The sequence below is a fragment of the Pleurodeles waltl genome, chromosome 1_1 (assembly GCF_031143425.1).
Source record: "Pleurodeles waltl isolate 20211129_DDA chromosome 1_1, aPleWal1.hap1.20221129, whole genome shotgun sequence".
Classification (NCBI taxonomy): Eukaryota; Metazoa; Chordata; class Amphibia; order Caudata; family Salamandridae; genus Pleurodeles; species Pleurodeles waltl.
This window is the reverse complement of record NC_090436.1, coordinates 23,409,654-23,436,986: the sequence shown is the minus strand read 5'-3', so window position 1 is coordinate 23,436,986 and position 27,333 is coordinate 23,409,654. Positions and strand designations below refer to the sequence as shown.

Sequence of the window (27,333 nt, the reverse complement as noted above, 5' to 3'; positions counted from 1 at the left end):
AAAATAGCTCCTTAGAAAATTACACTTGTAATTTTCCATTGCATTGACCAAATGCTAATAGCTAAAATTCTTTCCCATGAGAACTACTTGCTAGAATATGTTGTACTAGCTATTGATACTTTGTTGAATTTAGTGTGTGTATAGGTGATGTTCCCAGGAACTAACAATGGATGCACTGACTGGAGTATAAAATGATACAAATTTGTTACCTGACAACGACGGGAACAGGGGAAGAGGAGACAATCATCAACATGTGAAAGACAGTTTAGTTAAATCATAGACTTGAGATTCTACTTTCATTGGTCTAAACATAAACGTATGATCGATTCTTTGACCAATAGCAACATGGGAAGAAGTTTTAGGGAATCTAATTTAGCCAGACTGCACCGAGAGGAGACACCCCATTTTTCCTAACCTTCCCGAGAGGAGACAGCTCATATTCTTTCCAAACTGCACAGAGAGAGAGCACACTTTTCCTAAATCTTTGCTGAGATGTACCCTTTCTATTTTGCCCTTTCCGGAGACATTCCTAGCTTGAACTTTAATGCCAGGTCCTGAGGCCATGCTGACCGAACAGATGTCCAATTGACGAAGACTGTTGCAGTTTGCTGAACCATACTGAGGCAAGGTATAAGACGATGTTATTGAATGCCACGTCTATTTGCTTTTTTTCTTTAGGTACCAACCGCTTATTTTGATAGAGCCATAGTTAGACGTGTTCCGAATTTGTATTGACTAAATTATTTTGCATGAAGCCCAAGCATGCCACTCTAATCAGAAGGTTAGTTACGAGACTCACTAATGATGCTTGCTAAATATTAACAACAGCTGATGTATTTTCTTTGCTAAATCTAAATGTATACTATTTCTATCACGCAGTTAATCTTGCTATTGACTTGGTCTGTAACTTTAGAATGTGTAGTGATCTACACTTTGATTAAATTGAGGTTCTTTAGAAGATTCGGGCCAACCAGTATTGTTTCTGAATGTGTATCCTTTGATTTTGAGAGTAAATTACGTGATATTAACATTGTTAATATAGGAAAATAAACATTCTAACTTTTATATAAAATTGTGGTTATTCATGGCCAAAGACGTCAAGGTGCATGCAAATTACTAACTCCCAGGATTGACTGATTGATATTGGTATTAACTGTTATTGAACGGAGTCTTATGGTGGGAACTACTCTAAGTGCAGTCAAAAGGTCCATCGAACCTCCAACACGTCCCCTTATAAACTAATGAAAAAAACCAAATAAGGTCAGATGCGCTAACACGTCCCACTGACGGTCCATTGAGGGTCCCATGTTGCAGTGTCGACTTTTCAACCGTATGTGCATATGTGAAAGGGTCTCGGCAAGAAAATCTGTACGTACCTGTGAAAAGTCTAAACAATGATAGATGGGCCCTGTTCATCTGAACTCCATGACTGTTGAGATTAATGGACTGAAGGAAACAGAGTTCCACACTCAGGAAATTAATGTATTCATAATAAAATATGGAAAAAGATTGTATGTCCATAAAAAAAAAAAAAAAAATCTATTGAGAAATGTACAAGCTATGCGTTCACAACTCAACAACGACAACCTAATCTCAGCTATGGGTCTCAAAGTGATGGGAAAACTAGATTAACTGAAAATAAAGGACATATTTTCTGGTTGAAGAGATCATATGTGTCAATAACGGGGGACAGAGGGCACGACCTTTGCTATGGCAAAAAGAAAAATATGCAAACAGAGACACAAAGATTGTCCCTAAAAACAATGAGTTACCAAGGTCAGCTATCAGGTCACAACATTCGGGTCTCCAGAAGTAAACACACCAAACGCGTTATTTACAATGAGTATTTCTACTGAGTAGTGTCAAGCGTGTTGAAAACTTACAATACAAACTTTAATGAATTTAAAAACGAATCGAGATTTAAAGAGAACGTCATCCGTTCCTCAGTTAAGCTCAATTAGTCATAGGCTCACCCACTCCCAAATACGAACCAGCCTGACAAGACCAAAAACACCAGAATCACTGTTTTTAAAGGTCTGATACTGCAAAGACTCAAAACTTGTGGCAAACTGACTGCATTATTTACATAGCTGCAACTTAGGGGTAACAATAGTTAATCATAATCTATAGTGTTTCCCAAAAAGTAGCTATGGCCAGAGCTTAATTTGTAAAAGAATGAGTGCCGGTCCCCAAAGCTCTGTTCGAAAGCAGAATCCACATCAGACCTCTTTAATTAACTAGTAGACATTCCCTGCCCCTTTATCTCACTCTTGCAGGTTCCTGCTTTCTCCCTTGGTGATGGTTTTTCCATCTTTCGCTATTCACCTTTGTGTGTTTTTCCCTCTCTTGGTCTCAGGAAAAATAAGTGCTGTTCCCCTAAAACGAGTGTTGTATTTCCCCCCTCCTCGTCCCCCCCCCCAGCACAGGCACATATTAAACACTGCCTGTGGTCACTAGCAAGAACGTGTTATGTCATTATCACCATCTTGGACACGAACTGAGGCACAGAGAAACCACGGCAGGTCAATCCATAACTACCAGTCTGTAAAGCTGACATAAATATGAGCACATGTGGGTGGGGCCTAAAAAATAGCCTGCTCTACTTCAACAGCCAGCCAATGTTAGTGTGGCAGGGGCGCGATGGGTGTGTGCATCCCCTGGAGCACTGAAACATTACAGAAGGGGCCGCAGATTCTAGTGTGCGCCCATCTGTAATACAGATACCGCCAGTGCACATAAGGAAAACATTTTTCTCTGCACCACAGCACATTAGACCCTTAGCGCCTCGTGAGGACAGCCCCCAGAAAAGGGAAAGTGAGGTCCATGGACCCATCAGACATCTCCCTGCAGACCGGTGCAGTCACTCACTGCACCACCTTGCAGAGGGATCCCTGCCCTCTCTCTGAAAGGCAGGGGGTGCTGCATGCACAGTGAAAGAGGGGCTGCTTCCAGCAGTTGCTCTCTTTCACTAATGTAAAGACATGAAAGTTTAGGTATATCTTCATAAAAGAAGGCAATCTTACATGTAAGACAACTGGATTCATTCTCTTGCCTATGATAAATTGCCGAAAATATATTGATCTAATCTGGATTGGTAAGGGGCAAGTAGAAGAAATGAAGAAAAAAAAACTGTTATCTCCAGGTTTAAAGTTAGAGAACGATCTACGATGAGAATCGACTCTGGATTGGAGTAAACATTTTGTTGGCTTTAAAATCTTGAAAAATGTGTGGCCTTCGCTCCTTCAAATGAGCAAGAACATCTGCAGCTGCAGGAGACAAAGGGCTCTGTTTGTGAAGCTGAAGGGAGGCTATTTGGATGGAAACCCATGAGAGAGGAAATGGACAAATCTTAATAGCCAAATGTGTAGTTTTGTTACAGGTAAATTCAGCAAAAGGCAGATTCGCAACCCAGTTGTATTAATGGCATTGATATAACAGAGTAGAAATTTTCCAAGATCTAATTCACCTTTTCCATTAAATCACTAGACGAGGATGCGCTGCAGGAGACAAAGATAACTGAACGACCAAGTCCTCCAAATGAGAGCCATCTATTGTGACTCACTATTGAAAAGATGATTTTCAGGCAATCCAGGCAAACAAAATATCTGAAACGAAGGGTCGTGTAACTTCTAATGCAGAAGGGATCTTGGAATTATCCCAAGTGGAGAACATTGTGCTGCAATAAAATAAATAGGCACCTTGGTAACTTTGGAAGATGGTAAATCCACAATAAAATCAGTGGCGAGGGTATGCCAAATATATTGGGAGTAACTGGAAATGGACGCAGAGAACTGAAGGACTGATGAGGGCTTGACGTGTGTGGGCGCAGACAGGATAGGTTTCCACATCATCCTGTGCATCCTCATCTATAGAATTGCCCAATGCAGACGGCAAGTTTGTCACAGAAGATTTGAAGAAAAGTACGATTAGATGTAGGACTGATGTACCGTGTGAATTAATAAGTTTGATGTACAGAAGCAATCAAGATAAAACAAGATTTTATGTAGACCTTACCTGACTGAAAACACATACACCTACATAAACAATTTAGGAAGGGAAGGAACGAATTAGAGGGAGGCTGAGCAATCTGGCGAGTAAATGTATGAGCAAAATGATGAAACAAGAGAACATTAGCGAGGGTATGAAGAAACAGGAGAGACAGTAAGGGGAAGTGGGAATGAGAGGCAGCGGTAAGAGAGACTGAGAACGGCAGAGGAATGGGGGCAGAAAAGAGTGAATCTGGAAACTGAAGTAATAAGTGCAAGGGAGAGATAAGGTAACAAGAGATGGGGAGCAACAGGAAATATGAAATGAGGGCATAGGAGAGAGAACAAAGGAATACAAATGGAGCAGGGGAAGGGAATGAAGAGACAGTGGGGATATAGTGGCAAAATAAGAATACATGAGAGAGGGAAAGAAAACAGGAGAAGGAAAGAGAAAAAAGGACAGGGAAGGAGAGAGTAGAATAGAGGAACAACAATGAATGATGATGCAAGGGAGGAGACAAGGCAGAAGGAGGAGGGGCCGCTGAAGAGCGAGCGAGGGACTAGCAGAGAGGGAATGGAGGGAGGCGGGATCAGGGAAAGGGAGGTGGTTTTGGGGGTAAAAGATATTCGTAGACGGTGATTTTAACCTGCGGCCTGTGAACCCCTGGGGGTCTGAGGCAACTGCTCAGGGGGTCCACAACTGTTCAGAAAATGAAATATTAGCAGATTAAGGACGTAGATGTACAAATAAAAGCAAAATTGAAAATTTTAAAACCGTGTCTGAAAGAATTTGAAAATGGACAATAAACATTAAGTTGGTATCCATATCTTTAAATGGGGGGAGCAGCTCGAGCACAAACAAGGGGGCCCTAGTATGGCCAAGTGGTGGCCCCAGTCTGCGCACTGGTAAACACTGGCAAACAGAATACATGTATCTGGAGCAAAAACACAGGATGACATGGTCGAGCACGGCCTGTCACTCCATCTTTTCAGAAATAAAATTTCATTTTGAAGCATTGCGAACATCGGATTAAAATGTAAATTTTTGAATAGGTTTTCGTTTGTGAATTAAGTAAAATATTCCACAATCTGCGAATTTGATGGCACACTTGTTTCTCTTTTTTGTGCATTGTTCTGAGGTTCACATCATATAAACTGCTTCGGCGGGGTCTCCGGCCTCCGGGAGCGGTTTGGTGGGAGTTCAGGGTCTGGCTTTGAAGGTCTTCTCCTCACTTTTAGTCAATGTTCACACTCGAATTCCTTTGCGGGCTAAGTCAACAAACCTTTCAAGAAAAACACACAGAACGTGTGAAAGGATCTTAAGATGTCAGGCTATGTCACTGCCAAATTCCAGATTCCATTTATTCATTGAGAGCAGAAAAAATATTGCTGGTGCTGTAACTTAAATGAAAAAAAATCCATATGTTATTAAACTTGAAGAGTGCGCGTGCTTAAACTACTCTGCTCCGACTTGTCATTAGCTCAGGATTACAAATCCAACCTGCTATACAACATTTCTGAATGTCAGGGGCGTAGCTTGGTCATCAACATTGGTGGGGGGAGGGGAACGGGGATTGGGGGAGCTTCAGATTTTCACACAATCGGGCTGGCATTGAATGTTTAAACACATTATACAACAAGCAGGGTGCGTGGGAGGGGCACGCCCATGAAAACGAAAGAGCTAAATGTCAGGGGTGGGCTTTAATAACGCACGTGGCAATTTAACCTTTACTTTGCTGGTCTCCTGCTCTGGGTAACGCTGGCCTATGGCAAGTTCTCTCAGACCCTTATTGCGAGTAGTCAAAACGGACCTGTATTTTGCCCCCCAGGATCACAGAACTGAGAATACTGGTAATTCTCAGGTGGGGAGGCGGGAGGTGTGTAATAATGAAAATCCACCCCACTAGAGCTGGACCCTGAGAGTCACCAAGAAATGTGGAATAAACAAGGGAATTCGTTCAATTCGCCTGAATTACTCATTTTGCCTCAGACCTTGTGTAAACAGATCGGTGGTGTGTGTGTAGGTCTCATAATTACAACAACGAGGTCACTAACTACCATTAAGGGCCCCATCAGAATTAAATGCCACTCGTATTACAGCCATACTTGTGCTTATAGTTTACCATAGCTGCACAGTGGTGGTCACCAGCGAACTGGAACCCTACAAAGTGCAAGAAAAAGAACTAGAATTCGGTTAAAAAACTAGAACTCAATTCAACACAGGACATCTGCTGTAGCGTCAAAGAATATTAGTATACACTAAGGTCAGTAAGCAAACAAGCAGTACATCTTTCTAACCTTAACTGGCTAGGCCCAGCATGTCCCAAGGATAGCAACACCTAGATGTCTGGAAATCTCCAGTAAACTGTCCAAGTGCTAGCGCGGGATGCAAACGTAAAAAGAGAATATATCATGGCCAGAAATATGATGAAGGATGCCATGAGGACAATTCAAAGAACAAAAAAAACAAAAAGTGAAGGAATCCTGTCAGACGGAATGTGGCATGGATGGCAGCAAAATAAAAAGGTGACGGTGCCCAAAGCCCTCCTTTTAAACACGCGGCTGCTGTAATTAAATGTGTTAACACGGAATACTGAGGCAGCGTAATCCCGAAGCCATCTCGGGCCTCTTCAATCCATTTACAGCCACTCCCTGCCCCTTCAGCCCACTCCTGCAGCTTTCTGCTTTCTCCCTTTGTGACACTTTTTTGGTTTTCCCTTCCTCCGTCTTTCCCAAACGTATCTGTTTCTAGAAGAAAATGCTTGAGACAGAAGAATAAGACTCGGACATCAAAAATAAGTGCCGGTGCTCAGCACCGGAAACAACAAGCACAAATTAAGCACCGACACGCACACATACAACACAGAAAGTTGCAAGAATGAAAGAGGCAATGAGACCCTCTATTTCTACTGACTTAAGCATTGTTGACCTGAAAATTTTCCATAGTCTTGCATTTTAGTCACCACCCTGGTATGGGCATATTGAATGTTCTACAATTTATCTTTCCAAACCAAACCCACCTTGACTGCACAACCATTAGGATCTACTGCACTCAATTTAGGGAAATCCCAACCTGGGCCTGACCTTTAACCTCCTCAGTCTTAAACACCCAGAAACATGGTTATGTTGAACTATTTAATAAAGATCAACTATGCCAATGGACGAAAAGTATTTATCAAACAATTTCCAGCACAACACAACCACCCAAACACCACAATGACATAAAACAAGTCTTGTGGGATTTGCATTCAAGCAATCTAAAGGCAAAGAGGAGGATGGGAAAAATTCAGAAAAATGCAAAGGGCTGGAATGGCTGCAGATTCCTGGGAAAATCGATTGCATGTCTTTTTACAAACTGACTCTACGTGTTTCTACCCATTGCTCTCCCACCTCCCCCCCCCTTTTAGGTTCGAGCGCACGAGTGCTCCGTCCCTGTTGTAATCTCTCTTTGGGCTTTTAACCACACCGATATCACGCCTCTTTTTCATTGGTTTGTGGGCTTGCCTTTTAAAATCTACTTGATTTCATTAGTTAAAGGTATGCATACGTCATGCCTTTTCTGGTGTTTAGCCCTCCTGGAGAGCATCAGCCAATTACTCAAAACACACGAGGCTCCATGTTTTCAGACTGGTTTCTGCATTACTTTATCTTTTTATTTTCCACGCAGCATGATTGCGCTGGGTTTGACACAGCACAATCACACTCGTTTTTTTTCTTTCAATTTAGGTGGCAAGAAAAGTTAGGATTTTACAACGCTAATAGCTCTAACTCGAGGAAATGTGAGACCCGTTGCATTGCAAATGCTTGTTTGTTTTGTCACCCTGTTCTTGCGTGCATTAGCATCATCTGGCGGAGGAGCAGTGGCACCGGAGCTGGAGGGAGCTGCATCCCACATGGCCCTGGAGGGTGAAGTAACTGAAGGCACCAGTGGGATGGAGGGCGAGGGGAGCTCCATGACGGGGACAGGAGCATACACCAGCGACAGCGACTCCTCCTCTGATGGGAGCTCCCTTGTGGTAGCGGGCCCCTCTGTGCCCACCGCATCAACAGGTACAGCCGCCACCCCCCCTACCAGCACCGCCCTCCCAGCAGCCCTTCAGCGTGTGTCCGTGCCCGCTCATCCAGGAGGGTGGGCATCTCATTCACCCCAGGCACCTCAGCCACTGCCCCAGTCAGCCCTGCTGCCCTCAGTGAGGAGGCTATTGACCTCCTGAGATCCCTCACTGTTGGGCAATCTACCATTTTGAATGCCATCCAGGGTATTGAGAAGCATTTGCAACAAACAAATGCATACCTGGAGGGCATTCATTCTGGGCAGGCGGTCCAACAGAGAGCATTTCAGGCTCTGGCATCAGCACTGATGGCAGCCGTTGTCCCTGTGTCCAACCTCCCCCCTCCAACTTCCTCTACCCAGACCCAATCCACTGTACCTCAGCCTATCCCAAGCACACCATCAGACCAGCATGCACACACCTCAACACACAAGAGTGGACATGGCAAACATAAGCACCACACTTTCCACAGGCACTCACACAAGCACCATCCCCATGCAGACATACCAACATCCACTGCCTCCACAGTGTCCCCCTCCTCCACGTCTCCCTCCTCCCTCCCTATCTCATCTCCACTCACACCTGCATGCACTACATACTCAGCCACTACCTACATCACCTGCACGCCCATTACCACTCACCGTTCACGTGCAATCACCACCCCCACTACCATTCACACATCCCCAGTGTCCCCTCCCAGTGTGTCTGTGAGCCCACCTCCTAAAGTACACAAACGTAGGCACACACCCACCCAACAGCCATTCACCTCACAACAGCCTCTGGCCCATGCACCTTCACCCAAATTCAGCAAAGTACACCTCCTACAACCATTACCTCTTCCTCCACTCCCAAACCCCCTCCATCTTCCCGTCCCAGTGTGCCTAAAAAACTTTTCCTAGCTAACTTTGACCTCTTCCCTTCACCTCCTCCCCCCCGTCCTTCCCCTAGGGCCAGGCTTTCCAGGTCCCAACCCAGCATCTCAGCCACCAAATCCCCAGGCACAGTGGTGCCAACAACTGCGGTCTCATCGAGTGCGCCACCCATCGGGGCTGCCAGTGTGCCACCTAGCGAGGCCAAGGACATTCCGCCACCTGCCAAGGTGAAGAAGGTGCCTACATCCCGGAGGAAGAAGCCACACCTACCAGCCAGCAAGGGCTCCTCCAAACAAAAAGGGGACAGTGGCAAGACACCAGTGGCAACATCAAAGGTGGGGAATGGACCCAAGCCGAAGAGCAGGTCAGGACAGGGCATGGTGGCTCCGACTGAGGGACTAGAGTCACCCCTTCTGTCAACCACTACACCAACCTGTACGGCGGTGGACACCGCCACCTGAACCGCCACCAGCACCGCCACCTGCACCGCCACCAGCACCGGCACCTCCACCGCCACCTGCAGGTCTTCTGCCTCAGTAACAGTCCCCAGCATCATCCCCAGTGGGCAGCCATCCGAGGCTGCAGGAGATATCCTGCTGTGTCCCTCAACAGGTGCAGACACATGCACCACCGCCAGCGCCTCCGTCACAGACACCGCCGCAAGCACCGCCACCAGCACTGCCACCAGCCCCGCAACGTGCTCACACAGTGCCACCACAGCTGACATGGCTATCATCCCCGGTGGGCATCCATCCGAGGCTGGAGGAGACTTCCTGGACCCTGCCCAGCTTCCATGAGGCATGACTCCCAGCACTGTTTGCACCTGCAGGTGGAAGGCGAAGCCGCAGCATGGTGGGGTATGTCTCTGCCTCCATGGCGTATCATGCTACCTGTTCCTAGGCAATCTCATGGCACACACACCCATGTGAGGTAACTGGACCAGCCACACTGCATGTGAAGCACTCTGGGCACCAAGCCCCCTCCAGAACCAGTGGAGTATCATATCCACTACCTCAGTCCTCGGCAGGATGAAGCACTCTGGGCACAAAGCCCCCTCCAGAACCAGTGGGAACTGTTATCCACTACCTCAGTCCTCGGCAGGATGAAGCACTCTGGGCACAAAGCCCCCTCCAGAACCAGTGAGACTGTTATCCACTTGTGAGACTGTGGCTTTGCACTCCCGGGATACAGCAGTGGGCATGGAGCCCCCTCGTGCAGCAGTGGCGTCGTGCCTTCTTCCGGCTGAGGTGCCCCCCCTCCCCCTGAGGTGCCTGTTTATTTTCGATCTGATGCCCCTGCAGTGTTCTCTCCGATTTGAGTCAGGTATCTTGTGTGTGCTTCGCCCATGCATTTTGGGACCACTGGTCCACGGACAATGATTGGAACACTATCCAGACTTGTGTAGTTGGTGTACATATTTGTATATACCGATTTTCGAAATTGCACTTTCTGATTTTTATTGATTACACTTGTTACAATCATTTCCTTTTGTCCTTGCGTTCTTCCAGGGGGTGAGGGGGTGTATATGTAATGTTGCTGCATGTATTTGTGTGATGGTGTTGTGGGTGAGGGTGGGGTGGGGGTATTGCGTGTTGCATGTGTGTGTCACTCTCTTTTTCCTCTCACCCTCCCCTGTGTTGTAGGTGCAATACTCACTGTGGTCGTCGATGGCGTCTGTCCTGCTCTTGATACAGAAGGAGGAAGAGCAGCATGGGCAGGACGTGTAGTTCAGGCTCCATGGCGTCCTGGTTCCTCGTTGGGTGTCGAGAGGTGAGTGGTTTCCCTTCTGTGTACTGTTTCCGCTGTGCTTTTGATAGCGTTGGTTCCGCACCGGAAAAGGTGGCGGATAGGCCTCTTGTAATACAGTGGGTGGAACCTTGTCTTCCGCCTGTCTGTTGGTGGTTACCGCCACAGTGTTTGTTTCTACCGCCGTGACGGTCGGAGTGTTAAAGTGGTTGTCTATGTTGGCGGTTTCCGCCATGGTTGTGATTCCATTTTTTTTTCCGCTGGCCTTTAGGGGGTATTACCTCTCCTTTAACACCGACCGCCAGGGTTGTAATGAGGGCCTATGAGATTAAATGTGGAGGTATGTGCGTAGGCAGCTGTTTTGGGGTTACAGACCCTCCGGCATCACACAGGACCAGGGAGGTCAGCCAAGAAGTGAGTGAGAAGTGTGTGCACAACGGTCTTGAGTAATCAGGCCAGAGACATCTAGTTTCGGGTTAGAGACTGCGTTAGAATCCCCTCCAAGGAGGAGAGCACCATGGAGATGGGTTGCTATCACTTGGGCAAAGTTGTGAAATGTCTGTTGTGGAAGAATGTATACACTAAAGAAAGCATGTGGCTTCCCCTCCAGTGCACCCACACCCCAGTATATCTAACTAGTGGGTCATGGAATATTTGGCTATTTACCATGAGAAGGGACTCGTGAAATAGAATTGCTACACCTCCTGAACCCCTGGTGAAACCTGAATGAAAGACTCAGTTGTACCCGAATCTCCCAAGGAAGGGACAGTGAGTGCAGAGAAGTTGGGTCTCGTGCAGAAAGGCCAGTTCAGGGCAGTGGCGTTGAAGACATTGAAGAATGCTAGAGCATTTTTTATGGCCCAACAGATCATTTACAGTCCAGGAGATAAGGGTGAACTTCATGTTAGGACTGCTGGTAAGCAGGTGGGAACATCTGGTGGGAGCAACAGTGGTGGGGTCTCTGAGAAAATAGGATGGCTAGGTAAGCTTGCCTTTGAAACAAGTAACAGCAACAAATCAAAATCAAACATAACACCCAAAAGAACAATTCTCCTCCCCCAACCAAAGCATCTTTCACCCACAAAACACCCATCATTAATAAATTAACACATAAACTGGGGCACTCAACAGCAACCATCCTGTCACCTTACATTGAACTAAAAAGGATATTCCTATTTAAAAGGCACCCTGGGTCAATTGTATGGACTGTTGGCAATAAAGAACTTAATCATCTGGGAGGGAAAATATCTGGGAGTACGGAGGTGTGGTGCTATCCAAGGATTCAGGTTTAGAGTCAGTCTGGTCAGGCATCTGGCCGCTGGTAGTCTCTCACCCTCTCTCTTCCTGTTTCTGGGTTTGGGATTGTGCTGAGACCAGGATAGGAGTCGTGACAGCAGGTTGCGGGTCATCAGTTGGAGGGTAATGTTTACAAAGTGTTTGCTGTTCAGTGGGCCACTCCCAGGCAGCCTCAGGAGTTTTAAAGAAGAAAGAGTGGGAGTTTTGAACAACATGAAGTTTCACAGGCAAAAGCAGTGCATAAGGGATGGGCAGCGCTCTGAATTTCCGTTTAATGGCATCAAATGATTTCCGTTGAGCTTGTGTTGCTTTGGTGTAGTCCGGAAAGATCATAATATGTGAGGATTGGTAAAGAAGCTGATTATGAACTCTGGCCTCCCTGAGGACAGCGTCCCAGTCATGGAAGTTTAGGATTTTAATTATCAATGTCAGTGTAGGGGCTAAGGGGGGAGCCATTTTCAACAATGCGCAATGTGCCCGCTCAACCATGTAGCTGGGCATCCAGGATCGCAGCCATGTCTCCACAAAGATGATCTGATGAGGGGACTCCACTCCCTCCTGAAAGCCCATCAGGTGGAGGTTGCATCTCTGCATCTCTGCATCTTCCGCTGTGTCCTCCAAGACACAGACCTTTGTCACCTGAGACACCACCATGTACTTGAGATCAGAGGAGTCATCTTCTAATGTAGAAACATGGCCTTTCACCTATGTCACCCGGCCCGCCATCGATCTGAGGTCCTGACATAAAAAGAAGATCTTGACATCGACCTCAGAAATTTTCGACGTGAGGGCCTCCCGGGATTTCTGGATTGCTTGGAGGACATGATGTACATTCGAAGATGAATGTGATGTCTGGTTGGGGTCTCCATCAGTCCGTTTTTTACTTATATCAGGAGCACTGGTGGTAAACTTATCTATTTTAGATTGGGAGGCAGAGGCAGGGGTTTTTCTTTACCCATGGTGGCTCAGACCGGAAAGAGGGAGAGTTCAGGGCAAAGAAGGATCCCCACCGTGCAAAGAAGTTCACAAGGATGAGGGTGGGCAGCAGCAGAGAGGCAGTGAAAAGATGAAAGATTTTCTTCTGTTGATGATTGAAGGGCACCAGCCCGTAGAATAAGTTGAATGCCTTGTCCATGACCCCCTTGTCTCACGTGGGGCAGCACAAGAAGTCAGGTAAAGCAAGCAAAAGAATGGCTACAGTCTTGTGACAGGAGTCCTGGATTAAAAGCCAATAGGTCTCCCTTCACTACTGCCCATTGGCCCAGAAGATTCTCAATAGGCGTGTCCCCCTGCAAAGCCCCAGCAATGCCTCACTTACTCTCATCAGGGCAGTGGAGAGGTTGACTCATTGGCGGAGTCAATGCCACGTGTTTCTGCGTCCCAACAATTGTCAAGAAAAACTATTTAGTGTAAATTGACAGCGCTGCAAGGCGACCACTTAGGGCTTCCAAAGGGGCTGCATCGATGTAGGGTACTTGTTTGGGGTGGGTAATATAACAGCGAATGTGGCCTCTTCAACAACAGCCACTTTAAGGTTGAAATTGCGCTGGCAATGGAGCCAGTAGGTAAGTGCCAGGTAAGGGTAAGGGCCAGTGTCAGGCAATATTAAAGACAATAAACATATTATCAGCTGCATATTGTAAGGTATCAGGTAAGGGTCAGAGCAAGTCAGACAACATTGACCCAGCTAAACACATTATCAGCAGCATTTTGTAAGGTAAGTCCCAGATAAGGGATAGGACCAGTGTCAGGCAATTTTAAACATAACTAAACATATTCTCAGCAGCATAGTGTAAGGTAGGTATCAGGTAAGGGTTTGAGCCAGTGTCAGGCAATATTAAACACAACTAAACACATTATCAGCAGCATATTGTAAGGTAAGTCCCAGATAAGGGCTAGGGCCAGTGGCAGGCAATACTAAAGACCATAAACAAATTATCAGCAGAATATTGTAAGGTAAGTACAGAGTAAGGGCTAGGGCCAGCGTCAGACAATATTAAACACAACTAAACACATCAGCAGCAGCATATTGTAAGGTAAGTCCCAGGTAAGGGTTAGGGCCAGTGTCAGGCATTATTAAACAGAACTAAACATATATTCAGCAGCATATTGTAAGGTAGCCAAGGGTTATCTAGGAGTCGTAAAGCTCATGCAATACTACTTTGGTCACACAGTGCTCACACACATGAAAGACAGTACTTATTGGTATAAACGTAAAGGTACTTTATTTTGGTGACACAAATACCAAAAATACCATAGAGACTATACTCCCTTAGGAGGTAACTAATACACAAATTATATACACTAATATGTAGAAATAGGCAAAATACAGTTAGAAAACAGTGCAATTAGTGAAAATCACAATGGTTAGAAATGGGCCTGGGGGACCATAAACCATACACTAAGAAAGTGGAATGCGAATGTCGGTTCCCCACCTAGGCAAGTGTAGTGCGTAGAGGGGCGCTGGGAGTATTAGAAAACACTAAAGGTAAGTACTAGAACCCAACCTAGAGCCCAGGAAAGCAGGAGTAAAACACAGTAACTTTCCTAGAACACACAGAAACACGAGAAAGAAGATTATGCAAGAACCAGAGGAGACTGCAAGACACCAACAGTGGATTCCTGGACCTGAAGAGCTGTGGAAGAAGGGGATCAAGTTCATGAAGCACAGAAGAGTCCAGGGAGAACAGGAGTCCCTGCTAACCCGGAGGAAGGTGCAAAAGAACAACCACCGGTGAAGAAGAACAGTCAGTATTGCACCCAAGAAGACGCATTCAGGTTCCTGGTTGGTGCAAGTGATGTTCCACGCTGGATGGAGGTTTGCATTCTGATTTGTGTTGCTGGAGTATGCCAACAAGCCTTGGAACATGCAAAGCTCGAGTTAGCGGATAATGACGCTGCCCGGGACCAAGAAGGACCAGGTGGACTCTACCCAGGAGGGAGAGTCAGAGGGGGCTCTCAGAAACTCAGAGAGCCGACAGAAGACCAGACAGTGTGCACAGGAGACCCACAGCACGGGGACAAAGAAGGTGCAAAAGAAGGCCCATGCAGCACTATGACAAAGGCTCCAACGCCGTTGGAGAACCATTCAGGAAGATGGGCGTCGCAGGATAGAGTGCTGGGTGCTGGAGCTGCACCGTGCAGGAAGAATTTCATGTAAAGATGCAAACAAGCCTTGGCAACTGCAAAACACATGGTGCACAAGGGGACTGTCTTGCATGGGAAGGCAAGCTCTTACCTCCACCAAAGTTGGACAGTAGGACATCAGGACTGTCGGGACCACTTCAGTCCACCACCCGTGATGCAGGATCCATGCAGCTCAGCAGGAGAGATGCTCCATTCAGCCGGTCGTTGTTGCAGTAGGTGCCTGCTGAAGCAGGGGTGTGACTCCTTCACCCCAAGAGAGATTCCTTCACTCTTCTGGTGCAGGCTGAAGACAGACTGTCCTCTGAGGATGCACGACTGGGAAACAGTTGCAGTTTCTGGCAGGAGCTGAAGATACAATGTTGCAGAAGTCATCTTTGCTTCTTTGTTGCAGTTTGTAGAGTTCCTGGAGGGACCAGATGCACTTTCTTCGGTGAGGTGAAGTGGAGGATGCAGAGGATACCTGCTGGAGTCTTGCAATCCGAATCTGAAGAACCACCCAAAGGAGAGACCCTAAAAAGCCCTGAAAGGGGGATTGGTCAGCTAAACAGGTAAGCACCTATCAGGGGAGGGCTCTGACATCACCTTCTGCCACTGGCCACTCAGATGCTCCCATAGCTCCCTGCAAACTTGGAATCCAAGATGGCAAAACCCAGGGACCCTTTGGAGGAGCTCTGAGCACCACCCTTGGAGTAGTGATGGACAGTGGAGTGGTCACTCCCCTTTCCTTTGTCCAGTTACATGCCCGAGCAGGGACTGTGAGTCCCTGAACCGCTGTAGACTGGATTATGCAAGGAGGGCAACAAATGTGCCCTTCAAAGCATTTACAGTGGCTTGGTGAGGCTACCCCTCCTAAGACTGTAACACCAATTTCCAGAGGGAGAGGGTTTAACACCCCTCTCCCAAAGGAAATCCTTTGTTCTTTTCAAGCAACAGGAGGGCACAAATCTGTCTAAGAGGTGGCAGCAGCTGGGGCTGCCTGGAAAACTTCAGAAGGCTGTAATGGCAATACTGGGGTCCTCTAAGGAGCCCACAGAGTGAATGGAATCATACAACCAATGCTTGCAAAAGCCTTGGGGTATGATTCCAACATGTTTGATACCAAACATGCCTATGTTCGGAGTCACTGTTATGTAGCTGGACATAGGTAGTGACCTATGTCCAGTACGCAAGTAAAATGGTGTCCCCACACTCATGAAGTCTGGGAAAATGGTCCTGGATGTCGTGGGGGCACCACTGCTAGTGCAGGGGTACCTTCACACACAGGTACTCTGCACCCTGCCCTCAGGGCTGGAGGGCCTGATATAGGGGTGACTTATAAGTGACTTGGTGCAGTGTAAATGGCAGTGAAAGGGTGCATACACATTTTCACGCAGGCTGCAATGGCAGTCCTGCAGAGCCTTTTTCATGAGCTCCCTATGAGTTGCAAAAGATATGCTGCAGCCCATAGGGATTATTTGGAACCCCAATGCCCTGGGTACCTAAGTACCATATACTAGGGACTTATAAGAAGGCACCAGTATGCCACTTGTGGGTGAAATACTGGGTTACCAGCATGCAAGAACCAAATTTAGAGGAGAGAGAGCATAAGCACTGGGGTCCTGGTTAGCAGGGCCCAGGGAGAACCTGGCCTGGTAGTTCGGGCTGGACTGTTCCCATGAGGAACAGGGTCAAGACTGATTTGCATATGGCTGGGTTCAAACTGGGGTGGCATGGTGAGCAAAATAATGGATGGATTAAACCCAGATCTGTGACTGGGGGTGAATTTTTGATTGGTTCCGCATTCCGTCCATCTAGTTACGCTATCCCACAGCGTCTGTGTTTTGCTTTGCTTTTGCCGCCCTAAGTGCGCTGGGTATGCCCAGACGTGGGTCCCGGGCTCACTGTGCCACTGGATTCAAACTAGCCTGGCTGATGAGGGGTGAAACCCCGAAACCGGTCCCAGGATGCTTGTTTCCGGTCCAGGGAGAACCTGGCCCGGCAGTTCGGGCTGGACTGTTCCCATGAGGAACAGGGTCAAGACTGATTTGCATATGGCTGGGTTCAAACTGGAGTGGCATGGTGAGCAAAATAATGGATGGATTAAACCCAGATCTGTGACTGGGGGTGAATGTTTGATTGGTTCCGTATTCCATGTCTGTGTTTTGCTTTGCTTTTGCCGCCCTAGCCCTAAGTGTGCTGGGTATGCCCAGACGTGGGTCCCGGGCTCACTGTGCCACTGGATTCAAGCTAGCCTGGCTGATGAGGGGTGAAACCCCGAAACCGGTCCCAGGATGCTTGTTTCCGGTCCAGGGAGAACCTGGCCTGGCAGTTCGGGCTGGACTGTTCCCATGAGGAACAGGGTCAAGACTGATTTGCATATGGCTGGGTTCAAACTGGGTTGCATGGTGAGCAAAATAATGGATGGATTAAACCCAGATCTGTGACTGGGGGTGAATGTTTGATTGGTTCCTCATTCCGTCCATCTAGTTACGCTATCCCACAGCGTCTGTGTTTTGCTTAGCAGGGTCAAGCACACTGACATCAGGCAGAAAATGGGGTTAACCATGACAAAAAGAGGGTACTTTTCTATACAGTGTTAGACAATATTTAACACAATTAAACACATTCACAGCAGCATATTGTAAGGTAAGTGCCAGGTATGATCTACTTCCAGTGCTACACATTATTAAACACAACTAAACACATTGTCAGTAGACCCCCCACCCCAGACTATGGGCATCAAGAATCCCATACACACAAAGCACCCACTTCCAAAATTGCATCAAGACGTTATAGATGGGGCAGAGAGCTATACAAACACATTTGTGGTAACACACAGACAGTACAAGGTCAAATGATACACAGAGGGAGGGGGCTCCCTTACTCCTGTCCAATGCAAGCCGCTGGTCCTTACCTAGCAGAAGGTTGGTGAGCAGGAAGGCGCCCAGGTGGTTGGTGGCGTAGGTGAGCTCAAGGCCCTCGGATGTGACAGATATAGGTAGTCCTGGAAAGAACAAGAAATGCACTCAGTTTACATTTACTTCACATATTTGGCTATGAATCTTTATTTTTTCATATCAACACAATCATTACAACCTAACACTTTTTATAGGTGGGATTTCAATTAGAACTTTTAACCTTACTACTTCACTTTATCAGGGTGCAGGTTTGTAAGCACGTACATAAACAGAAGAAAAATATATATAGGACATATATATATATATATATACATATATATATATATATATATATATATATAAAATAATAAAATATAAATACAACATATATAAATATATATACCGTATACATAATTTTAACATTTGTGGTTCTAGTTCCTTAACTTTCCCTTTTCTGTGCATTTGTAAATAACTATCAAACTGTTTTAGCTAAACTTGTTTCAGCCAATTAGTGATAAAAATAAATGTCCTCAGCCTCAGTTTATTACTATAATCCATATAAGGCTTTCATAATATATATTACCTAGTGGCCGTCGCCACTAGGTAGATTTAGTTACAACCTAGTTTCTATCTAAAAAGCGTTTTTTTCTTGCCTATATCTTTGGCACCACTTGACGAATCTTCACAAAACTTTCCCAAAAACTTTTCCAGTTCCTTCAGCTGCTGCCTGGAAAGTTTTGGGGTGATCCATTCGGAGGGGCCGAGAAAAAAAGAGAGGGTCTCAAAACACGTTTTCTCCATGGGATTTTGAACAGCGATAGCGCAAAAACTACTGGACAGAATTTCTCTAAATTTGGCAGGAAGGTAGGCCCTGGTCCAGAAAGAGTGCTTTTTAGGGGAAAACAAATTTATATATCTAGGAATGCGAAGGATTCGCCACCCCTAAGGATCTCGTGCTGAGATCTGATTGGCTGATAATAATTCAACAACAGAAACTGATGAAGTGTTGTCAGCCATCTTGAGACTCGGCTTCTGCTGAGTCCCAACATAAAAGTAAACAAATACCAAAAGGGGACAGGGTACGAATACCCTGACCCCTTAGCTCTGGTTGAGGGGTCTCAAAGGGACCCCCCCAGGACTAAAAGCATTTTTTTTTATTTTACGAGTAGAGATGTGGTGGATCCGCGAATCCGCTTCTAAAAGTTTTTAAAAAACGAAGCGTGGTCTCCGACACTTTGTCAGTTTATTGCCCCCGGGTGGGCCAAACCCAGTGGCTTTTTAAAAAAAAAACATAAGCAAGGTGGTGGTCTTCTGGCCCCCTTCCAATGCCCCCGGGATTACCACCTCCCTCGGGCTCATATTTTTTTGCCCTTGTGACTGCCACCTGCCCTTGCCTTTAATGATATATGGGGGAAGCCATCTTCCCCTCTGCTGCCCTGGTGACCACCACCCCTCAGGCACCCTGGGGACCACCAATCCCTGGGGCTAAGTTCTCGTTAGAGGGGGCTGTGCGGCCCTTCTCGCGGAGCCACTGATAGCCCTGGGGACCACCACCCACCAGGGCAGGCTCCTGCTATGTTCTGGGGTGCAGCCAAGCAGCAGCAAACACTTTGGGTATTGATAGCGGGACCTTTAAAGCAGGACCCCATGTCAAAAATCAGAAGTTTCCTGTCTGTACCCTGCAAGCGTGCAGGGAACTGAGATAAAATGCTTCAGCAAGCACGGAGCTTTTGTCAAAGCAGCTCCAAGTTTGCTGAAGCACTGGCACTGCGGGGGAAGCCTTAAGGCTTCCCCCGCAGTGCCAGGTAGCCCATAAGGGCTTTTTAATATATATATTTTTTTTTTATTAAAACAATTATCCCGCCATGCACTGCAGATTACCCCACAAATTACCGCAATCATGCCATCTTTCATAGCATCATTGATAATATAAACGTAATATTTGAATTTCTATGGTTTTCTACGTTTAAAATGTGAGCCTAACTATAACTTCCCTGTAACCTTTGTTTTTTTAAGTGAATTAAATATATATACATATATATATATATATATACACACATGTGTGTGTATATATATATATATATATATATATATATATATACATACACACACAGACATAGATATATGTACATGTATATGTATATATAAACACATATCTATACACACATATATATAATACATAGTATATATAATGGAGAATATAATATATATATATATATAATCATATCCATTAAATATGTTCTCTTGTGAACATAGCTGATTTTTCTCAGATAATCACATTGGCTCAGCCAAAAAGCATTCTCAATAACAAAAACAGGTGACATCACAAAGGGCATCCTTGGAGAGTGAACCGTTCATCTTACTAAATGGATCACAGTTTTACACACCGCAGTTTACTGAAAATCTCTGGTCCAGCTCCTTAGACATATAATAACTGTTATTAGAAACAAAATACTTCTGTGCGACAATATTATTGCAGATTCTGATCTATCAAACTTGTGATGTCTCATTTCCTGTGCTCATATGATCAGAAAGGCCTTGGAAGCTACCTTGCCCATTATGTAGTAAGATGGGATGGAGAAGGAGTTTGAGATGGGCCAGAAGATTCTGGTGGCTACAATCAGATGAATATCCCAAACTGCTACACACCAAATAGGGTGCACATTTAAGATGGTGCTTAATATATATGGCTGTCAACTTCAACAACCACAAGTTGATGGATGTAATGCATGAATTAATCTCAGCTACTGGCGATTGCTTGGGGCCACATTCCAGTCCACTGCTTTTCTCTCCCATGCCACCTCAGTTTGGACCCAGCCATATGCAAATCAGCCTTGACCCTACTCCAATAGGAACAGTCCAATGTGAACTGCCAGGCCAGGGCCTCCCTCAACCGTGATACAAGCAACCAAACAGCGGTTTCACCCAGATTAGGACTCATCATTCAGTAGTAGCTTGGTTCCTGTAGCAGAGTAAGTCTGGGGCTAACGTCTGAGCACACCTGTTACACTTAGGTCGTCAACTGCAACAACAACAAGGTGATGAATGTAATGCTTGAATTAATCTCAGCCACTGGCACTTGCTCCAGGGCACATCTAAGACCATCGTTTTGTGCCCACAATGCCACCACATTTTGGATCAAGCCATATGCAGATCAGCCTTGCTCCAGCTCCAATAGAAATACGTAACATTTACTTCCCTGTCCCACTAATGTGTCAAATAAGTTAAGAGGCCCCAGACTCTGCTCCACTGCAATGTGCAAGAGAAAATAACTTGAAAACTCAAGTCCGATCAGGGACAATTCTGCATGACAAAGAGTAGTCAACACCGGTGAGCAGTGAAACATATACATATGTGTGATGCGCCTCTTTCACACTAAAATAATAGTGCATTTGTGCTGAGTAGCCTTAAATGTTTACTGTAAAAAGCATCCTGAGTGATGAGAGGATCTTAAAATTATGCCTTCATATCGTGCAGACAGTACCTTTCAGAAGCAGAAGCCATGTAGGCCAATGTCTGCCTTCTGGGCAGGATAAGTTCGGATCTTACATTCCAGGCTTGGAAGTGAAGGAAACGAATAGGGGAGCAGGGAGGTTGGGCCCACACTGACTGCAAGACATGAACCCAGTCTGGGAAAAGATTCAGACAAAGCATCAGTGAGTCCCAAAAGTATGTGAACTGCTCAGGGCTGTAGTGTTCTTTCAGATGTTTTTCCAAAGACTATCTTGCATCAACCCGACCAGAGGAGGAATGACGCACGGTCTCGCTTGCGAGTGAGAAATCACTGCATCGCTGGCCTTTTCCAATGCACACTCGCCCATGTGGCTTTATTTTGATGCTACCCAGGTACTTTTGTGCGCAAACAGTGTTCTCACTGTTTTCTAAGGATTAAGACTCTTAGGTGGTTATTATGACCTTAGCAGTCCTGCCCTGCCACGTCTGCGGTTGCGGTCAGACCATCGACCCTCCAGGGATTCTGTGGAGGCAGCCCCGCCACGAAATCCCTGGCGGTAAGGATACTGGCGACAGGAATACTAATTCCTGTCACCACAACAGGACTCCCCAACACCCCCCTCCATGTAGAAGGCCCCCCCATACCCGACCCCATCAGAAGCCTCCCACAGACCCAAGCAGCAACACCCCCTCCCCCTCAGTCCCCGTACGCAGCCCCTGCCCCTGATCCCCATACTTACACCCTCCCCCGATCCACGCACACACACACACACACCACACTTACATACATACACGCACACACACACACATGCAAACACACACAACACCCCCCACTCCCTTCCCCTCTCAGACAATCACCTTACCTGGTTGTCGTGGTGGTCATCCGGAAAGGAACGGGGTCCATGGCACTTGCTCTGCTGCCAGCGCCCCACCAACACAACACCGCCACGCCGTTTACAATGTTGTAATACGGCAGACTGTGTTGGTGGCAGCGGAGCAAGCTCCACTAGACCGCCGACCGCCAGTATGGCTGCTTGCGGCTTCCCCGCAAAATAGTGGCAGAGAGCAGCCAGCAGTCATAATACGGGGGTCTTCAAACTACCAATACTGGCGGTCATATAGCAGCGGTGACTTCGGTGGTCTACGGAATAGACCACCAAAGTCATAAGGAGAGCCTTATTCTTTTAAAAATTCATATCTTCACTTGTGTGTTGGATTTTTGTCGTTTTGGTCTTGTTTTCTTTAGATAAATATTATGTATTTTCCTAAACCTGTGTTGTGTCATTTTGTAGTGTTTTCACTGCATTACTGTGTGTGTTGGTACAAATACTGTACACCTTGCTTCTGAAGTTGAGCCTGCCTGCTCGTGCCAAGCTACCAAGGGGTGAGCGGGGGTTAACTGAGGGTGATTCTCCTTTACCCTGACCAGCGTGAGAGTCCTTGCTTGGACAGGAGGTAACCTGACTGCCAACCAAATACCCCATTTCTGACAGTAACCAAATACCTAGTAGCATAACATGCTCCGGAGGTTGCTCTATGCACTGAGCTGTCCATAATACTCCTAATGAACTGTTATGTTTTGTTGAATTGATTTGTATAGTTGTAAGGAAATGCCTCCTTGGCATGGTTACCTCCTGACTTTTTGCCTATGCTGATGCTATGTTTTGAATTGAAAGTGTGCTGAGGCCTGCTAACCAGGCCCCAGCACCAGTGTTCTTTCCCTAACCTGTACTTTTGATTCCACAATTGGCACACCCTGGCATCCAGATAAGTCCCTTGTAACTGGTACCTCTGGTACCAAGGGCCCTGATGCCAGGGAAGGTCTCTAAGGGCTGCAGCATGTATTATGCCACCCTAGAGACCCCTCACTCAGCACAGACACACTGCTTACAAGCCTGTGTGTGCTAGTGAGAACAAAATGAGTAAGTTGACATGGCACTCCCCTCAGGGTGCCATGCCAGCCTCTCACTGCCTATGCAGTATAGGTAAGACACCCCTCTAGCAGGCCTTACAGCCCTAAGGCAGGGTGCACTATACCATAGGTGAGGGTACCAGTGCATGAGCACTATACCCCTACAGTGTCTAAGCAAAACCTTAGACATTGTAAGTGCAGGGTAGCCATAAGAGTATATGGTCTGGGAGTCTGTTTTACACGAACTCCACAGCACCATAATGGCTACACTGAAAACTGGGAAGTTTGGTATCAAACTTCTCAGCACAATAAATGCACACTGATGCCAGTGTACATTTTATTGTAAAATACACCACAGAGGGCACCTTAGAGGTGCCCCCTGAAACTTAACCGACTATCTGTGTAGGCTGACTGGTTCCAGCAGCCTGCCACACTAGAGACATGTTGCTGGCCCCAGTGGGAGAGTGCCTTTGTCACTCTGAGGCCAGTAACAAAGCCTGCACTGGGTGGAGATGCTAACACCTCCCCCAGGCAGGAGCTGTAACACCTGGCGGTGAGCCTCAAAGGCTCACCCCTTTGTCACAGCCCAGCAGGACACTCCAGCTAGTGGAGTTGCCCGCCCCCTCCGGCCACGGCCCCCACTTTTGGCGGCAAGGCCGGAGGAAACAAAGAAAACAACAAGGAGGAGTCACTGGCCAGTCAGGACAGCCCCTAAGGTGTCCTGAGCTGAAGTGACTCTAACTTTTAGAAATCCTCCATCTTGCAGATGGAGGATTCCCCCAATAGGATTAGGGATGTGACCCCCTCCCCTTGGGAGGAGGCACAAAGAGGGTGTACTCACCCTCAGGGCTAGTAGCCATTGGCTACTAACCCCCCAGACCTAAAAACGCCCTTAAATTTAGTATTTAAGGGCTCCCCTGAACCTAAGATTTTAGATTCCTGCAACTACAAGAAGAAGGACTGCAAAGCTGAAAACCCCTGCAGAGGAAGACCAGAAGACACCAACTGCCTTGGCCCCAGAACTCACCGGCCTGTCTCCTGCCTTCCAAAGAACCCTGCTCCAGCGACGCTTTCCAAGGCACCAGCGACCTCTGAATCCTCTGAGGACTGCCCCGCTTCGAAGAAGACAAGAAACTCCCGAGGACAGCGGCACTGCTCCAAAAGAACTGCAACTTTGTTACAAGGAGCAGATTTAAAGACCCCTGCAACTCCCCGCAAGAAGCGTGAGACTTGCAACACTGCACCCGGCGACCCCGACTCGACTGGTGGAGAACAAACAGCTCACGGAGGACCCTCCGGCGACTCTACGACTGTGAGTAACCAAAGTTGTCCCCCCTGAACCCCCACAGCGATGCCTGCAGAGGGAATCCCCAGGCTCCCCCTGACCGCGACTGTCTTAATTCCATTTCCCGACGGCTGGAAAAGACCCTGCACCCGCAGCCCCCAGCGCCTAAAGGAACGGAACTTCTGTGCAGGAGTGACCCCCAGGAGGCCCTCTCCCTTGCCCAGGTGGTGGCTACTCCGAGGAGCCCCCCCCTTGCCTGCCTGCATCGCTGAAGAGACCTCTTGGTCTCCCATTGAAAACTGAAGGAAACCCGACGCTTGTTCCCACACTGCACCCGGCCGCCCCCGCGCTGCTGAGGGTGTACCTTCTGTGCTAACTTGTGTCCCCCCCCGGTGCCCTACAAAACCCCCCTGGTCTGCCCTCCGAAGACGCGGGTACTTACCTGCAGGCAGACTGGAACCGGGGCACCCCCTTCTCTCCATTGAAGCCTATGTGTTTTGGGCACCTCTTTGACCTTTGCACCTGACCGGCCCTGAGCTGCTGGTGTGATAACTTTGGGGTTGCTCTGAACCCCCAACGGTGGGCTACCTTGGACCAAAAACTGAAACCTGTAAGTGACTTACTTACCTGTTACAACTAACAATACTTACTTCCCCCAGGAACTGTGAAAATTGCACTGTGTCCACTTTTAAAACAGCTTATTGTGTTTTATGTGAAAAGTATACATGCTAAAGTAATGATTCAAAGTTCCTAGAGTACTTACCTGCAATACCTTTCAAATGAGCTATTACATGTGAAATTTGAACCTGTGGTTCTTAAAATAAACTAAGAAAATATATTTTTCTATAACAAAACCTATTGGCTGGATTTGTCTCTGAGTGTGTGTACCTCATTTATTGTCTATGTGTATGTACAACAAATGCTTAACACTACTCCTTGGATAAGCCTACTGCTCGACCACACTACCACAAAATAGAGCATTAGTATTATCTCTTTTTACCACTATTTTACCTCTAAGGGGAACCCTTGGACTCTGTGCATGCTATTCCTTACTTTGAAATAGCACATACAGACCCAACTTCCTACATTGGTGGATCAGCGGTGGGGTACAAGACTTTGCATTTGCTGGACTACTCAGCCAATACCTGATCACACGACAAATTCCAAAAATTGTCATTAGAAATTGATTTTTGCAATTTGAAATTTTTCTAAATTCTTTAAAGTCCTGCTAGGGCCTTGTGTTAGTCCCTGTTAGCATTTCTTTTAGAGTTTAAAAGTTTGTAAAAGTTTGAATTAGATTCTAGAACTAGTTTTAGATTCTTAAAAAGCATTCCAACTTTTAGAAGAATAATGTCTAGTACAGATATGAATGTGGTGGAACTCGACACCACACCTTACCTCCATCTCCAGATGAAAGAGCTAAGGTCACTCTGTAACATAAGAAAGATAACAATGGGCTCCAGACCTACCAAAGTACAGCTCTAGGAGCTGTTGGCAGAGTATGATAGAGCCAACCCCTCTGTGGATAACACAGAGGAGGATGATAGTGAACTGGAGGAAGAATCCCCTCCACCAGTCCTATCTAGGGAGAACAGGGCTTCTCAAGCCCTGACTCCAACAATAATAGTCAGAGAGACTGGCTCCCTCACAGGAAGGACCAGCACCTCTGAAGTCACTGAGGATAACTCTAGTGAAGAGGACATCCAGTTAGCCAGGATGGCCAAAAGATTGGCTTTGGAAAGACAGATCCTAGCCATAGAAAGGGAAAGACAAGAGATGGGCCTAGGACCCATCAATGGTGGCAGCAACATAACTAGGGTCAGAGATTCTCCTGACATGTTGAAAATCCCCAAAGGGATTGTAACAAAATATGAAGATGGTGATGACATCACCAAATGGTTCACAGCTTTTGAGAGGGCTTGTGAAACCAGAAAAGTGAACAAATCTCACTGGGGTGCTCTCCTTTGGGAAATGTTCACAGGAAAGTGTAGGGATAGACTCCTCACACTCTCTAAAAAAGATGCAGAATCTTATGACCTCATGAAGGGTACCCTGATTGAGGGCTTTAGATTCTCCACTGAGGAGTATAGGATTAGATTCAGGGGGGCTCAAAAATCTTCGAGCCAGACCTGGGTTGACTTTGTAGACTACTCAGTAAAAACACTAGATGGTTGGATTCAAGGCAATGGTGTAAGTGATTATGATGGGCTGTACAATTTATTTGTGAAAGAACACCTATTGAGTAATTGCTTCAATGACAAACTGCATCAGCATCTGGTGGACCTAGGACCAATTTCTCCCCAAGAATTGGGAAAGAAGGCGGACCATTGGGTCAAGACTAGGGTGTCCAAAACTTCCACAGGGGGTGACCAAAAGAAAGGGGTCACAAAACCTCCCCAGGGGAAGGGTGGTGAGACAGCCAAAAATAAAAATAGTAAAGAGTCTTCTACAGGCCCCCAAAAACCTGCACAGGAGGGTGGGCCCAGAGCCTCTTCACAAAACAATTCTGGGTACAAGGGTAAAAACTTTGATCCCAAAAAGGCCTGGTGTCGTAGCTGTAGTCAGTCTGGACACCAAACTGGAGACAAGGCCTGTCCCAAGAAAGATACCACTTCTAACTCCCATCCAGCTAAAACTGGAATGGCCAGTCTCCAAGTGGGATCAACAGTGTGCCCAGAGCAAATCAGGTGTCACACTGAAGCTACCTT

The 27,333-nt window shown here is 46.7% G+C and overlaps 1 protein-coding gene across 3 annotated transcripts in view; it reads right to left on the bottom strand.

The window, feature by feature from the left end:
* Positions 1–27,333, bottom strand: part of LOC138255868 (retinol dehydrogenase 14-like) — a 267,326-nt gene that overhangs the window by 109,382 nt on the left and 130,611 nt on the right. For all 3 annotated transcript variants that reach the window (XM_069205850.1, XM_069205846.1, XM_069205855.1), the window contains one exon: positions 17,993–18,082. In XM_069205850.1, coding sequence (XP_069061951.1) covers positions 17,993–18,082 — 90 coding nt within the window. The remainder of the gene's footprint in view (positions 1–17,992; positions 18,083–27,333) is intronic.